Source organism: Melanerpes formicivorus, unplaced genomic scaffold (assembly GCF_026170545.1).
Source record: "Melanerpes formicivorus ecotype bairdi unplaced genomic scaffold, bMelFor1.0.p_v2 SCAF_9, whole genome shotgun sequence".
In the NCBI taxonomy this organism is placed as follows: domain Eukaryota; kingdom Metazoa; phylum Chordata; class Aves; order Piciformes; family Picidae; genus Melanerpes; species Melanerpes formicivorus.
This window is the reverse complement of record NW_027142361.1, coordinates 13,134,592-13,148,915: the sequence shown is the minus strand read 5'-3', so window position 1 is coordinate 13,148,915 and position 14,324 is coordinate 13,134,592. Positions and strand designations below refer to the sequence as shown.

At 44.8% G+C, this 14,324-nt stretch overlaps 1 protein-coding gene across 6 annotated transcripts in view; it reads left to right on the top strand.

Annotated features, from left to right (window-relative positions):
- The window catches only part of DTNB (dystrobrevin beta), a 505,091-nt gene that overhangs the window by 289,224 nt on the left and 201,543 nt on the right, over nt 1-14,324 (top strand). For all 6 annotated transcript variants that reach the window (XM_068143073.1, XM_068143070.1, XM_068143069.1 and 3 more), the window contains one exon: nt 3,749-3,826. In XM_068143073.1, the coding sequence (XP_067999174.1) occupies nt 3,749-3,826 (78 nt within the window). The remainder of the gene's footprint in view (nt 1-3,748; nt 3,827-14,324) is intronic.

The window sequence follows — 14,324 nt, the reverse complement described above, 5'->3', positions numbered from 1 at the left end:
TGTGTGGATGATCCCATTCCAGGGTTTTGGAAGATTCTGTTTCATTTAATAATCTGAGTGGGGCCAAACTGGCTCTGGATCAGGTCATCAAACTGTGTTCTTAAAGATCTGTGGGACAGCTCAAAAATTAGGCACGTTGGAGCAGGCTCTAAATTTTGAGTCAATAAATGGAAATCTCCCTTTCTTTTATTATTTTTGGAGAATTTGCAGTTCAGTGGGGGAAGATACCCCCCTGGGGGGCTATGGTTGTCACGCCACCTGGATTTTTTAACTCTGCTCCTTCAGTGTCCCTGTGTGCACAGAGCAGGTTTCTACACCAGTCCAAGCCTGCAGGATTGTGTGTGAGCACATGAGGTTGAAATGTTCTCCTGTTATGGAGGAGTTTGATTTTAAATGGCCAGACTGCTCAGACTGCAGCAAACTGCTCAGCAACAGTGGCCCAAATTACCTAAGCCACACAGAGGATCCACCGTGCTGCCACCCTTGTTTCATCCACAGCTGTGTGCCAGTGGCCACAAACTGAAGCAGCATAAGGACATCCTCAGCAGAACCTCCCCTGAGAATCTTGGCAAGTTCCAGCATGTGTAAAAGAGGGTTTTCTCTTTTTTTCCCTTCACTCTAAAAGGACACTGAGGTGCTGGAGCATGTTCAAAAAAGGGCAACAAAGCTGGTGAGAGGTCTAGAGCACAAGACTTCTGAGGAACGGCTAAGAGAGTTGGAATTGTTTAGCCTAGAGAAAACGAGGCACAGGGGAGACCTTCTCACTCTCTAGAACTCCTGAAAGGAGATTGGAGCCGAGTGGGATTAGATCTCTTCTGCCAAGAAACAAGCAATAGGACAAGAGGAAACAGCCTCAAGTTGCACCAGGGGAGATTTAGATTGAATGTGAGGAACAATTTCTTCATGGAAAGTGTTGTCAAGCCCTGGAACAGGCTGTCCAGGGCAGTAATAGAGTCACCATACCTGGAGAGATTGAAAAGACATAGACATGTGGTGCTAAAAGACAAGGATCTAGTGGTGGACTTCACAGTTCTGGGTTAAAAGTTGGGCTCGATGATCTTGGAAGTATTTTCCAACCTTTATGATTCTATGGCTTCAGTTGTATTCTCAATATACAGCATTTTGCACATAGTGATGTGGTTTTACCCTCATTGTCTGCTCCCTTGAACCTTCTTCTCACAGCAACCCTTACTTTTGGTCATTTAAATCCAATGATCACTTTGCCAGAACGACCTGATTTGTATAGCTGTTAGCACCAGACCTTGATGACCTGGATATGCTTTGTTTTCATAGTTGCATCTTGTGCCTTTTTGTCATATTGCAGTGCCTGCATCATGCCAGGTAGAGGAGCAACTCTGTTCTCCTTAGAGCAGCCCAGTGTCCTTGTACTGCACTGAACGTACACCAAGTCTTGTCATATCTGTGACAGATGGGAAGATTCTGAGAAGGAAAAGTTCCATATAAATTATTAAATTCTTGGCCAAAGTGCATTTCAAACATCTATCTCTGTATCTATCTTCCTTTGCCACTGCATGGTAGGTTCTTTGGTCCTCTGGCAAAACAATAAGAATCAATCTCCTTTAAATACTAACCTGAAAGACTATGTCCTCCTTTGGCTTTTGGATTGTTACAGAGTCAAACTGGCCAGAAAGGAAGCTTGAAAACAAAACAGCAGCAATAGATCCTGTATCTCATCATCTTAAAGGTAAACAAGATGGGCCAGAATAACAGGAAGCACAAGCAGCCCACTAATCATTCTTAGTGTGAATAATGTCCGGGGTGGCCTGGTGAAGTAAATGATCTATCATCTCAGCATCAAGTATGATAATGCTCTTACTGATGTTGATGAACTTATCAGTCTGTGCCTGACTACAGCCTTTCTGAATGAAGTCACTGAATGACAGACCGGTTTGGGTGGGAAGGGACCTTTAAAGGGCATCTAGTCCAACCCCACTGAAATGAGCAGGGACATCTGCAACTAGAGCAGGTTGCTCAGAGCCCCATCCAACCTTATCTGGAATGCTTCCAGGAATGAAGCATCTACCACCTCTCTAAGCAACCTGGGCCAATGTCTCACCACCCTCAGTGTAAACATTTTCTTCCTTCTATCTATTCTGAATCTCACCTTTTTTTCAGTTTAAAACCATCACCCCTTTCTTATTGACCTCATTAAGTACTGAAAGGCCATGAGAAGGTCTCTCTGGAGCTTTCTCCAGGCTGAACGACCCCAACTCTCTCAGCCTGTCCTTACAGCCTTCAGATCATCTTTGTGGTCTCCTTTGGACCCACTCCAACAGGTCCCTATCTCTCCTGTGTTGAGGAGCCTGGAGCTGGACACGGCACTGAAGATGGAGTCTCACTAGTGTGAATCAGAGGCTGCTGGCCACACTGTTTTGGATGCAGCTCAGGAGACAAATTGCTTCTGGGTTGTGAGTGCACAGTGCCAGCTCCTGTCCACCTTTTCACTCTCCAGCATGCCCAAGTCCTTCTCCATAGGGCTGCTCTCCATCCCTTCAACTCCCAGCCTGGACTGATGCCAGAGATTGACCCAACCCAGGTGCAGGGCAAACAGTCCTAGTGAATTCTAATGAATGATACTTCTTAAACTGCTGTGTGAGAGAAACTCAAGTTCCCAGACAGAGGACTCAATCTCACTTTATTGCTTTTTCTAGTCAACACCTTCTCTGAGAAAAGTGACAGGACTGTCAAGCCAGCTCAGATGGTTTTATCTCATCTGTTGTGTGCAGTTTTATGTTTCATCAGCCTTTACTTATCATTCATGGAGGGGGTTTCAGTTAATAGACTGATCTAGGGTTCCCTATGGATTTGGTTGTTTTTCCTTTATATTTAACTCAAAGCAAATCTTTCTAATGGTATCAAGGTCTTGACTGCAGGGTCTTCTGCCTGTGAAGCCAGTCTGCCTGTCCCAAAGAAATGCTTCATATTAACCCTTACCTAGAAACATCCACAAAACCACCTGTTTTCCTTTAAATATCTCCTTAAAATTCCATCAACATGCCTGCAAAATAATCATCATTGTCAGTCACTCTGTAGTGTAAAGTGATGTAACACCAGTGTGATTCTTCAGTTTCATGTCTCTAATATGAACAATATATCATGTGTGGAGGCTACCAAGATGCTGAGGGGACTGGAACATCTCTCTGAGGAGGAAAGGCTAAGAGACCTGGGGCTGTTTAGCCTGGAGATGAGCAGACTGAGAGGGGCAAGAGGATGGGGCCTGACTCTTCTCAGTGGTGCCCAGTACCAGGACAAGGGGCAATGGGCGCAAACTGGAACCCGGGATGCTGGAGCCCTGGAGCAGGCTGCCCAGAGAGATTGTGAAGCCTCTTTCTCTGGAGGGATTCCAAACCTGCTTGGCCACAATTCTGGGAAGCCTGCTCTTGGATTAGAGGATTTCCTGAAATCCTTTCTGACCCCCACAATGCTGGGATTTTGGGATTCAAACAATTGCCCTCATTTGAATGGTTCCTACATTTGCTTGAAGTATTAGAAAATGCCAAATGTCAATGAATGACAAATGTTAGTTTTATCTCATTTAATGTAACACATCACATCATTGTTAGACAACAGTGGACCAAGCTCTTCAAGTCACTTTGTGCAAAGCAGTTTTTGCTGCTGCTGTTTGACCTGATGCTGTCACAGAGCACACCAATGTCCTTTTCCCTTGGGTTGGGTTTGTTTCATTTGTTGCTGAAATCACTAACTGGAATAAATATTTCTGTTGTAGTCCTCCTCGGCCTCTGACTAACATGAATGACACCATGGTGACCCACATGTCCTCTGGAGCACCTACCCGAACAAAAAGGTAAGTGTGCCTCAGCTGCTGATTTCTCCGAGAGGCAAAAATTATTGATTTTGGGGGTTGTATCACTAGGACCCTTTTGTTTCAGATAACAATGACGCTTCCAACCATGTCTGCAACACTGGTAATATAAGGAACTATTTGCATTGCTTCCTGTTGTTCTCTCTGGAGTGGTTTTCTTTTGTGTTACCTGTTACTGCCTGGGAGTGACTGAAAAAATACCTAAAGACCTCTAAAGAAGGTTTTAGTTTTGGTTTTAGTTAGAGCATTGCTTTCAAAGCCGTTCTGAGGAAGGCTGATCTTGTGTCATAGGCTCCTCTGCTCACAAAGGGCTGTTCTGTTCTGCTGCAGACAGTTCATGTTTCACTGTGCACTGCACTGCTGTTGTTAGCATGTGTTCTCCACACCCAACACAGCCAAGCTGCCAGAAGTCTTTGGAGTTGCCCATGTCTGGTGAAGGCTTTTAGATTTGAGTTTGGGCTTATATTTCATTAGTTCTATATATGTAAATTAATGTATGGCTGTATGCATTCAACCATCAAAAATATTGAGTTGAATCCTGTGGGAATTGCATTTTTCTGCCTTGTTAGGATATGTTAGGGAGGTGTCGTAGGGTTGGGGGAAAGGCCGGGCCTTCTTCCCCCCCCGTAAGTAAAGGGAAGAAAATTGAAAGGAAAAAAAAAACCACAGCTGGATCAGCAAGAGGAATGTGCTGTATATTTACAAAGCAGTTTAGGGAACGCAGGAAAATATATACAGAATTTACAGTATTTACAATATATACAGAAATATACAACAAAGTCACACAGAAATGAGGGTTCCCTCCTCTGCTGAGGGGGGTTCCCCACCCCTGCTCCCCCTTCTCTCCCCCTTTCCCCAGAGAGGGTTAGAAAGAGAGAAAAGGAGAAACTGTTAATTTAAGCAGAATTTGTTAGTAGAGGCCTCACACTTTTTATCAGCTTCAAGGTCAAGTCTGGCCGAAAGCCCAGAAAGCTGCGAGCTGCAAAGGGGAAGAAGGAAAGCGCAGGACTGACCAGAAAACTGCTGTACTTCCAGTTCAAAAGGTGCTTTCTCCCAATCTACCAATGAAATTAGTTTAGATCCGTCTTTCATTTACAAACATTCAACCACAATGTCCCCTTTCTTAAAGGGACAGCATCAAACGGTCACAGTCCACCCCTTCTAAACAATTTCATTGGCTGTTCATACTGCCCATCCAATCCAAGAAGACATTTACAGTTTGTGAGTAAAGTTCATAGTCCATTCCGGCTATACTCAGATGTAGATGATTCAAAAGTCCAAGAAAATCAGAAAATGAGAAAAATGGAAAACAGTTTGTTTCTTTGCCGACGAAGCAAAGAAAAGGGAAACAGGGATTCTCAGGGTCTCTTAGTTGACTCAGGGCTCTCAGGGATCTCAGGGTTCGTGCACCATAGATTCCTCGTCGATTCTCTCCTTGGACGCGATGTAGCTGCACAATAGTTCAAAATTAAATTCTTTCAGCTAAAGTTAAGTTACTTTGTGGAATACATTGAATTTCCCCATTCTCTTGCATTACCCAATAAGTGTGACCCGGACCTTCAGCTGAAACCACCCCTTGGACAGGTTTAGCCTCTCCTGAGGGTGAAAATACCCAGTTTTACCTAACAGATTCTTTTCTCTAACAACAGGAACTCTATCACCTTCTACTTTCTGTAGCAGATCTGAATATGCAGGTCCAGCACGGTTCACTGAACCTCTACTATTTACCAGCCAGGTTGCTTGTGCTAAATGTTTTTCCCAGTTTTTCAAAGATCCACCCCCATGGCTTTAGGAGTGGTCTTCAACAAACCATTGTAGCGTTCAATCTTCCCTGAAGCTGGTGCGTAGTAGGGAATATGGAATATCCATTCAATACCCTGCTCTTTTGCCCAGTTTTTTACAAGGTTGTTCTTGAAATGAGTCCCGTTGTCTGACTCAATCCTCTCTGGAGTTCCGTGTCTCCACAGGACTTGTCTCTCCAGACCGAGAATGGTGTTGCGTGCAGTTGCATGTGGAACTGGATAAGTTTCCAACCATCCAGTGTTTGCCTCTACCATACTAAGCATGTATTGCTTACCAGAACGAGAACGTGGTAGAGTAATGTAGTCAATCTGCCAAGCTTCGCCATACTTGTACTTGGACCATCTTTCACCATACCACAAGGGCTTAAGTCGTTTTGCCTGCTTAATAGCAGCACAAATGTCACAGTCATGGATGACTTGTGTGATAGCATCCATGGAAATGTCTATGGATCTGTCACGAGCCCATTGGTATGTTGCATCTCTGCCTTGATGTCCTGACGAATCATGAGCCCACCGAGCTAAGAATATCTCACCTCGGTGTTTCCAGTCGAGATCAAGATTAGAGTCCATGTCTACTTGAGAAACTCTTGCAGCTAGATCTGCCTGATGGTTGTGTTGCTGTTCCTCAGTAGCTTTGCTCTTAGGAATGTGAGCATCAATGTGTCTCACTTTCACTGGAATTCTCTTGATTCGATCAGCAATGTCCTGCCACAGGTTGGCTGCCCAAATGGGTTTTCCTTTCCTCTGCCAACCACTCTTCTTCCAGTTCTTTAGCCAACCCCATAGAGCATTGGCCACCATCCATGAGTCGGTGTAGAGATAAAGCTTTGGCCATCTCTCACGTTCATCCACGTCGAGAGCTAGCTGGACAGCTTTTACCTCTGCGAACTGACTGGATTCTCCTTCTCCATCTTTCGCCTCTGCATCTCGGCGTGTTGGACTCCACACTGCAGACTTCCACCTTCGCTTGTTTCCAACAAGATGACAGGAACCATCTGTGAACAAAGCATATTTCTTTTCATCATCAGAAAGGTCATTGTAAGGAGGAGCTTCCTCAGCACGAGTTACTTTCTCCTCTGGAGGTTTAGCACAGTTGATGCCTTCAGGCCAACTTGAGATCACGTCCACTAGACCAGGTCTTTCAAGATTTCCCATTCGAGCTCTCTGTGTTATCAGAGCCATGCACTTAGACCATGTTGAGTCTGTGGCATGATGTGGTGTGGAGCCTTTGCCTTTGAACATCCAATTCAAAACTGGTAATCTGGGAGCTAAGAGAAGTTGTGATTCAGTTCCAATCACTTCAGAAGATGCTTTTACTCCTTCATAGGCAGCTAGAATTTCTTTCTCTGTTGGGGTATAATTAGCCTCTGAACCTCTGTAACCTCGACTTCAGAAACCAAGAGGTCGTCCACGTGTCTCACCTGGAGCTTTTTGCCACAAGCACCAGGTTGGACCATTGTCACTTGCAGCCGTGTACAAAATGTTCTTAATGTCTGGACCATCTCGGACAGGTCCCAGACCCATTGCTTGAACTACCTCTTGCTTTATCTGGTCAAAAGCTGCTTGTTGTTCAGGTCCCCAGTGGAAATGGTTTCTCTTTCGAGTCACATCATACAGAGGTTTCACAATCTGACTGTATCCAGGAATGTGCAGTCTCCAAAATCCCACTATCCCCAAGAAAAATAGGGTCTCTTGCTTGTTTGTGGGATTCGCCATGGTGGAGACTCTATTTACCACATCCTGCCACCGCACTCCCAGAAACGGAATCTCTGTGGTAGGTCCTTTCACCTTGTCTCGCTTGATAGCAAAACCTGCATTCAGAAGAATGTCAATGATTTTGTTACCTTTCTCGAAGACTTCCTCAGCAGTTTTACCCCAGACGATGATATCATCGATGAACTGGATGTGTTCTGGAGCACCGCCTTTCTCCAGAGCATCGTGGATCACTGCATGACAGATGCTTGAGCTGTGGATCCAGCCCATCGGCAATCTGTTGAAAGTGTACTGGATTCCTCTCCAGGTGAAAGCAAACTGAGGCCTGCATTCCTCTGCTATGGGAACAGAGAAAAATGCATTAGCAATGTCTATGGTAGCATACCATTTGGCCTCTTTGGATTCCAGCTCATACTGTAGCTCCATCATGTCTGGCACTGCTGCACTCATAGGTGGTGTCACTTCATTTAGGGCTCAGTAGTCGACCGTAAGACGCCAGTCTCCATTCTGCTTCCGCACAGGCCACACTGGACTGTTGAAAGGTGAATGAGTTTTGCTGACGACTTTCTGACTCTCCAACTGACGAATCAGATTCTGAATGGGCAACAAAGAGTCACGGTTGGTTCTGTACTGTCTGTGATGCACAGTCTGAGAAGCAACCGGCAATTTAATGTCCTGTATCTTATGTTGCCCCACAACTGCAGATTCATAAGAAAGCTCAGGTCTAGCAGGCAGCTTCAATTTTTGTCCATCAATGTCTATAGAAGCTACTCCAAAAGCCCATTTGTAACCTCTAGGGTCTTTGAAACGCCCTTCTCTCAGAAAATCAATTCCCAAAATACAAGGTGCATCAGGTCCGGTCACAGTTGTATGCTTCCTCCATTGTTTACCAGTTAAATTTTTATTAACCTCCACCTTACTTAATTCTGGAGATCCACCAGTGACTCCCAGAATAGTTATAGACTCCGATCCCTGATAATTTGATGGCATTATGGTGCACTGAGCTCCTGTGTCAACCAAGGCCCTGTACTTCCGAGATGGTGAAGTGCCAGGCCAATGGATGTACACATCCCTATGGATTCCATTATGTCTGTTATCCCTCTCCTCCCCCTCGCAGGAGGCAGGGCACCCCTAGTTATGGGGAACATGCCCACATGTGCATTGCGCACAGTGTGCCGTGTTGTAACTTTGCATGTTACAACTGGAGCCACTGTTGGACCTACTAGAGTTGTTCTGGGGAACTGTGGAAGTAACAGCTACCCTTCTGGTATTGCTACCTCGGGTTCTGCCACTTTGCAGTTCTCTCAGTCTCCTGAAAAGATTAGAAGTTAGTTGGCCATCCCAGCGGTTCATGTTCTCACCAAACTGATCATGCAGAGTTATCCAAATAGTTCTACATGATTGCCTCGGTGGTCTGTTTTGATTTGATCTGTTTTGGAATGACCTCCTTGGAGGACGTGTATTCCTCACAGATGAAACTTGTATCCACCTGGAGGAAGAATTAGAATTATCCTTCTGTGCCAATTGGTATATGGAATCTTTCAGATCCTTCATGCGACTCTCAGTTTTTCCAGACAGAGTTTCAATGGCTGAAACCAAAGAAACATGTGTCATGCTATCCTCCAATTGTCTCATTTGATCACTGAATTGGCCAACCGTAGTAGAAGCTCCACCATAATTTCTTGACACAATTCTGCTTGCCAGAATGTTTGCATAATAAGAAGGAGCAAGTTTTATGATCTTTTTAGCAAGACCAGTTCCTATGGGAATGTCATCAGGATTCAGAGTTTCATGTTCACCATAGAGTATCTCTCTAACAGCAAATTCTCTCAAGCGCTTAATTCCCTCATCTATGGTAGTCCAGGGTTTAGGATTCCATGGGAGATCATCTCGGGAAGGGTATCTCAGGGCAACCACCATTAAAAGGTGTATCCACAGATTAACCTTACCAAGAACCCTGCCTAGATGTCTATCTATTCCATTATCCCTTGATAGAGTTCCTAACTGAGCTGCTGTCTTGTCTCCAACTGTTAGAGCTGGAGCACCTGTATCATAACACCTACTAAGCCAAGCTAGAACTGGCTCCTTATCTGCCCTGGTGTAATCTTTATGGACATTTCTTAGCTCTTCCCGGGGTGACGAACACTTGGAAATGTCATCTGCCTCCTGCTCCTCCCCCTCAACTTGTTGTCCTAATAATCCTCCTGCCATTTTCTCAAGGATCTCTTTAAGCTGAGAACCACCTTTGCCAGCTCCTGTCCTAGCTTCATCTCTATCCTGCTTTGCTCTCACTAGGTCAGGTAGATCTTTAAAACAAATCTTCTCTTCCTCCTCAGCAGGATCTTTCCTAGTAGAGGGCCCCTCACAAGGATCAGTCTCCTGCTCTTCTTCTCCATCAACTTTGGTCTTTCCAATTCTAGTCTTCCAGCCACCTTAACTGGAGCTGTGTTTGAATTTACAGCCACCTTAATAGAAGCTGACAGGTCCTGAGATAAATCAGCTGCTGGGGCAGTGACTTCTGGTCCCACCGAGAGAGTGGGCAGAAATGAGGTTGCTCTGTTAATGGCCGACGGAGAAGAAGGAGGAGGAGAAGGAGTAGGAGCCACGTTGATATCTGCCGCTGCCCCTGGCAGCCTGCCAGAATCAGTAGCGAAACTGTTCAAGGCAGCTTTTCCAATTAACTTTTTAGCCCTCTTTTTAACTGACACGGATTCTCCACACTCCTCATCACTAGACATCTCTGGGACTGACCCTGAGCCATGGCGTTTTGTCTTTGATCTCGTTTTAAAAACAAAACACGGTCTGGATATCTTCCTCTCTCACCGCAGAGAAATCGGCAGATACACGATAATTATCACCAGCAGCAGAATTACAGACACCAAATAAATCACCTTTGGATCCCAGCCATCACCGGCAGAATCTTAAAGCCTTTTATCTCAATTGGGTAAGTACTAGAGGTGACATTTCTGTATCTCGCCGGCCATAAGAAATCAACACATTTTCCATATCATAATCTAACTCTATACATAAACCACAGATAAATTGTCCGCACCAAATATTTACCCAGGTAATCCAAAATCAAACCCAAACAATATCTGTAAACCAGAGCCCCAAAAATTGAAAAGAATAACCATTCTACGAACCATAACACCTTCATGTTTGCTAATCCAGGTATAAAACACTAAACCAATAAAACAATAAAGCAATATATCAAGCTAATTATCTGCCGCATGTTGGGCAAGCCAAGAAAAAATGTCGTGGGGTTGGGGGAAAGGCCGGGCCTTCTTCCCCCCCCCATAAGTAAAGGGAAGAAAATTGAAAGGAAAAAAAAAACACAGCTGGATCAGCAAGAGGAATGTGCTGTATATTTACAAAGCAGTTTAGGGAACGCAGGAAAATATATACAGAATTTACAGTATTTACAATATATACAGAAATATACAACAAAGTCACACAGAAATGAGGGTTCCCTCCTCTGCTGAGGGGGGTTCCCCACCCCTGCTCCCCCTTCTCTCCCCCTGTGACCGTTTGAGGCTGTGCCTTTAAGAAAGGGAATATGGTGGACGGATGTTGGTAAACAAAAGAAGAATCTAAACTAATTTCATTGGTGAAGTGGGAGGAAGCACCTTCTGAACTGGGAGTGCAGGAAAGTATACTGGGCTTTCCAGCACTTTTCTGCAGTCTTGCTTCCGCTTTTCCTTCAGGCAGCAGCTTGCAGCTCCTGGGCTTTCTGCCAAGGCTTCGGCCTTGAAACTGATAAAGGCCTGTATTAACTCCCTTCCAATTAACACAAACTGCTTCTTACTTTTTTTTTCCTCTTTCTCTCTCTCTTCTAACCTACTCTGGGGAAAAGGGGGAGAGAGGGGGAGAGCGGAGGTGGGGAACCCCCTCAGCAGAAGGGGGGAACTCTCATTTCTGTGCTACTTTATTGTATATCTTTGTATATATTGTAAATATTGTAAATTTGTATATATTTCCCCTGCATATCCTACATTGCTTTGTAAATATACAGCTCCACTGCTTTGCTAATTCAGCTGTGAGTTTTTTTTTCCTTTCCCTTCAATTTTCTTTCCCTTTACTTTACAAGGGGGAACGGAGGAGGCTTCTTGGCCTTACCCTTCCAACCCCACGACACTCCCTTTCCCCAGAGAGCGTTAGAAAGAGAGAAAAGGAGAAACTGTTAATTTAAGCAGAATTTGTTAGTAGAGGCCTCACGCTTTTTATCAGCTTCAAGGTCAAGTCTGGCCGAAAGCCCAGAAAGCTGCGAGCTGCAAAGGGGAAGAAGGAAAGCGCAGGACTGACCAGAAAACTGCTGTACTTCCAGTTCAAAAGGTGCTTTCTCCCAATCTACCAATGAAATTAGTTTAGATCCGTCTTTCATTCAACCACAATGTCCCCTTTCTTAAAGGGACAGCCTCAAACGGTCACAGGAGGATAGTGAGGTGGTTCACTGGAGACTTCGCTTCTCCAAAGCTGTGAGTGAATATTCCCTTCAGGGAATAGGAAACCTAGCGCTGTCACTCTTTTAGTGACGAGGATGTACTCAAGAGGCAAGCTAAAGGGCAGGGGCAAGAGGATGGGGCCAGACTCTTTTCAGTGGTGGCCAGTGGCAGGGCAAGGGGCAGCAGGCACAAGCTGGAATCCAGGAATTTACATCTGAACATGAAGAGAAACTTCATTCCTGTGAGGGTGTTGGAGCCCTGGGCCAGTCTGCCCAGAAAGGTTGAGAAGTCTCCTTCTCTGGAGAGATTCCAAACCTGTCTGGACACTGTGATCCTGGACAACCTGCTGTGTGTGACTGTGCTTTAGCAGAGAGGTTGGACTAGATGATCTCCAGAAGTCCTTTCTGCCCCCCACTATGCTGAGATTCTAGGATTCAAATAATTGCCCTATTTTGAATGGTTCTTACATTTGCTTGAAGTACTAGACAATGGCAAATGTCAGTTAATGGCAAATGTTAATTTTATCTCATTTAGTGTAGCACATCACTTGTGAAGAACGATTAGAGGTCCCTTCCAACCCTCACCACACTGGGATTCTAGGATTCTGTAATGCATCCAACAGCTGGGGATTTTTTTAGCCTTGAGCATTTCAAGGTCCACTGACTTGTGCATAACCTCTGCATACAGCCAAACTGGATAGCTGTGGGATCTGTGAATTTAGCACTAAGCTTGAAAGCTGCAATACATGGCTTTTGCCTCAGCTTGACACTCTTAGGTGTGTCTCAGCATATGTCTGTCCATGTATGGTATAATGTTTCCAAGTATTTTGAGGCTTTTAGTGCACTGACTAAACTTCTGAGTATGTTGAAGCACTATTGGTTCATCTGTCATGTAGTCTGTCACAGAAGCTTGTGTCTGTGCTGTTTGCATCTTCCATTTCTGTAAACTTGGAGAATGTAGAGGTGAAATAGAGTGAGGTGAGGAGGAGAAATGGGGTTTTCCCCCTTTGAAAATTGGCTCAATTTCTCTTTTGTCAGTTCACCTATGTCTCATTACAGTGTTTTCCCTAAGATTTATTACTGTATGTATTGCTCTGGGTTAATCCATGATGTAAAAGCACATCACTGAATAAACTTCAGGCCTCATTTCCCTAGCTGGAGGCACTGTCATGTCTTGGCAGCATGAAATAAAGATATCAGGGTCACCAAGGCTGCTCCATGTGAGCTAAATGGAGCTCAGAGCCACATTTAAATGTGCGGAAGCTGTTCAAACTGAAAATGTTTCAGTAGCTTCACTTCTTTGTTCCTAAATTAGAGTCATAGTATTGTTGAGGTTGGAAAAGACCTTTCAGATTGAGTCCAACTGTTAACACAGCACTGCTAGGTCATCTCTAAACTATGTCCCTCAGCACAACATCTGAATGGCTTTTAAACCCTTCCACGGATGTGGCCTCCTCTACTGCCCTGGGCAGCCTGTTCCAGGCCTTGACAACCCCTTTGGGGAAGAAATTGTTCCTCATGTCCAACCTAAACTTCTGCTGGCACAACTTGAAGGTGTTTTCTCTTGTCCTTCTGCTTGTTCCCTGGGAGAAGACACCAAACCCCACCTCACTCCAAACTCCTTTCAGGGAGTTGTAGGGAGTAAGAAGGTCTCCCCTGAAACTCCTTTTCTTCAGGCTAAACAACCCCACTTCCCTCAGCTGCTCCTCACAAGACCTGTGCTCTAGACCCTTCAGCAGCTTTGTTGTCCTTGCTGACTGCAGAGTAGCTAGATTAGATGACCTTTAAAGGTCCTTTCCCACCTAAATTATCCCATGATTTGATCAGGATGGGGCCAGCTGCACTGCAGACTTTCTCACTCTTCCCAGTGAATGCTGACCATTCAGTGGCAGGGAAGGACAGAATCCTCCTTTTGTGATTTCCTGGTCTTAAACCCACAAAAATAACCTGCCTTTGACAACTGTTTGATTGGGAATGGGGCTGAGCTGAAAGAACAGGGTTTTGATGCCTGAGGTCAGTTGTTTTGTCTACTAAAAAGTTGAAAAAAAACCCCAACCTAAAGGAGCCCTCTCTGACATTGTTTTTGATTCCATGCACACCTCTTGGAGGAACCTTCAGTGTTTCCAGCCTCCTCATTCTCTATGTTCAGTGAGAAAATATCCAGAGGGGCAGTGAACTCTTCAAGTCCCACCACTGCAATAGCTTTGTTTTGCACAAGGAAGCAAGCTCTCTAAACTGCTGTAGACAGAATGAGGTCAGAGAAAGATTTTTATGGTGATGGGGGAGTTCTGGGAGCTGTGGCCACACTCAGCTGTATATTTTGTTCACATTTCTATGTGTAATGTTACAATTTTGGTGTTCTTCATCTTGCAAAATGTAAGTTTCCAAATGAAAAATGCCAGCTGATTCACTGGTGTGTTTACATGTAATGGTGTTGGTTCAGAGGTGGAAGCCAGATGTTCCATGTGTTCATGCATTTCAACCCACCACACCTTTGTAGATGTCTCCAGAATCTCAGCGTGGT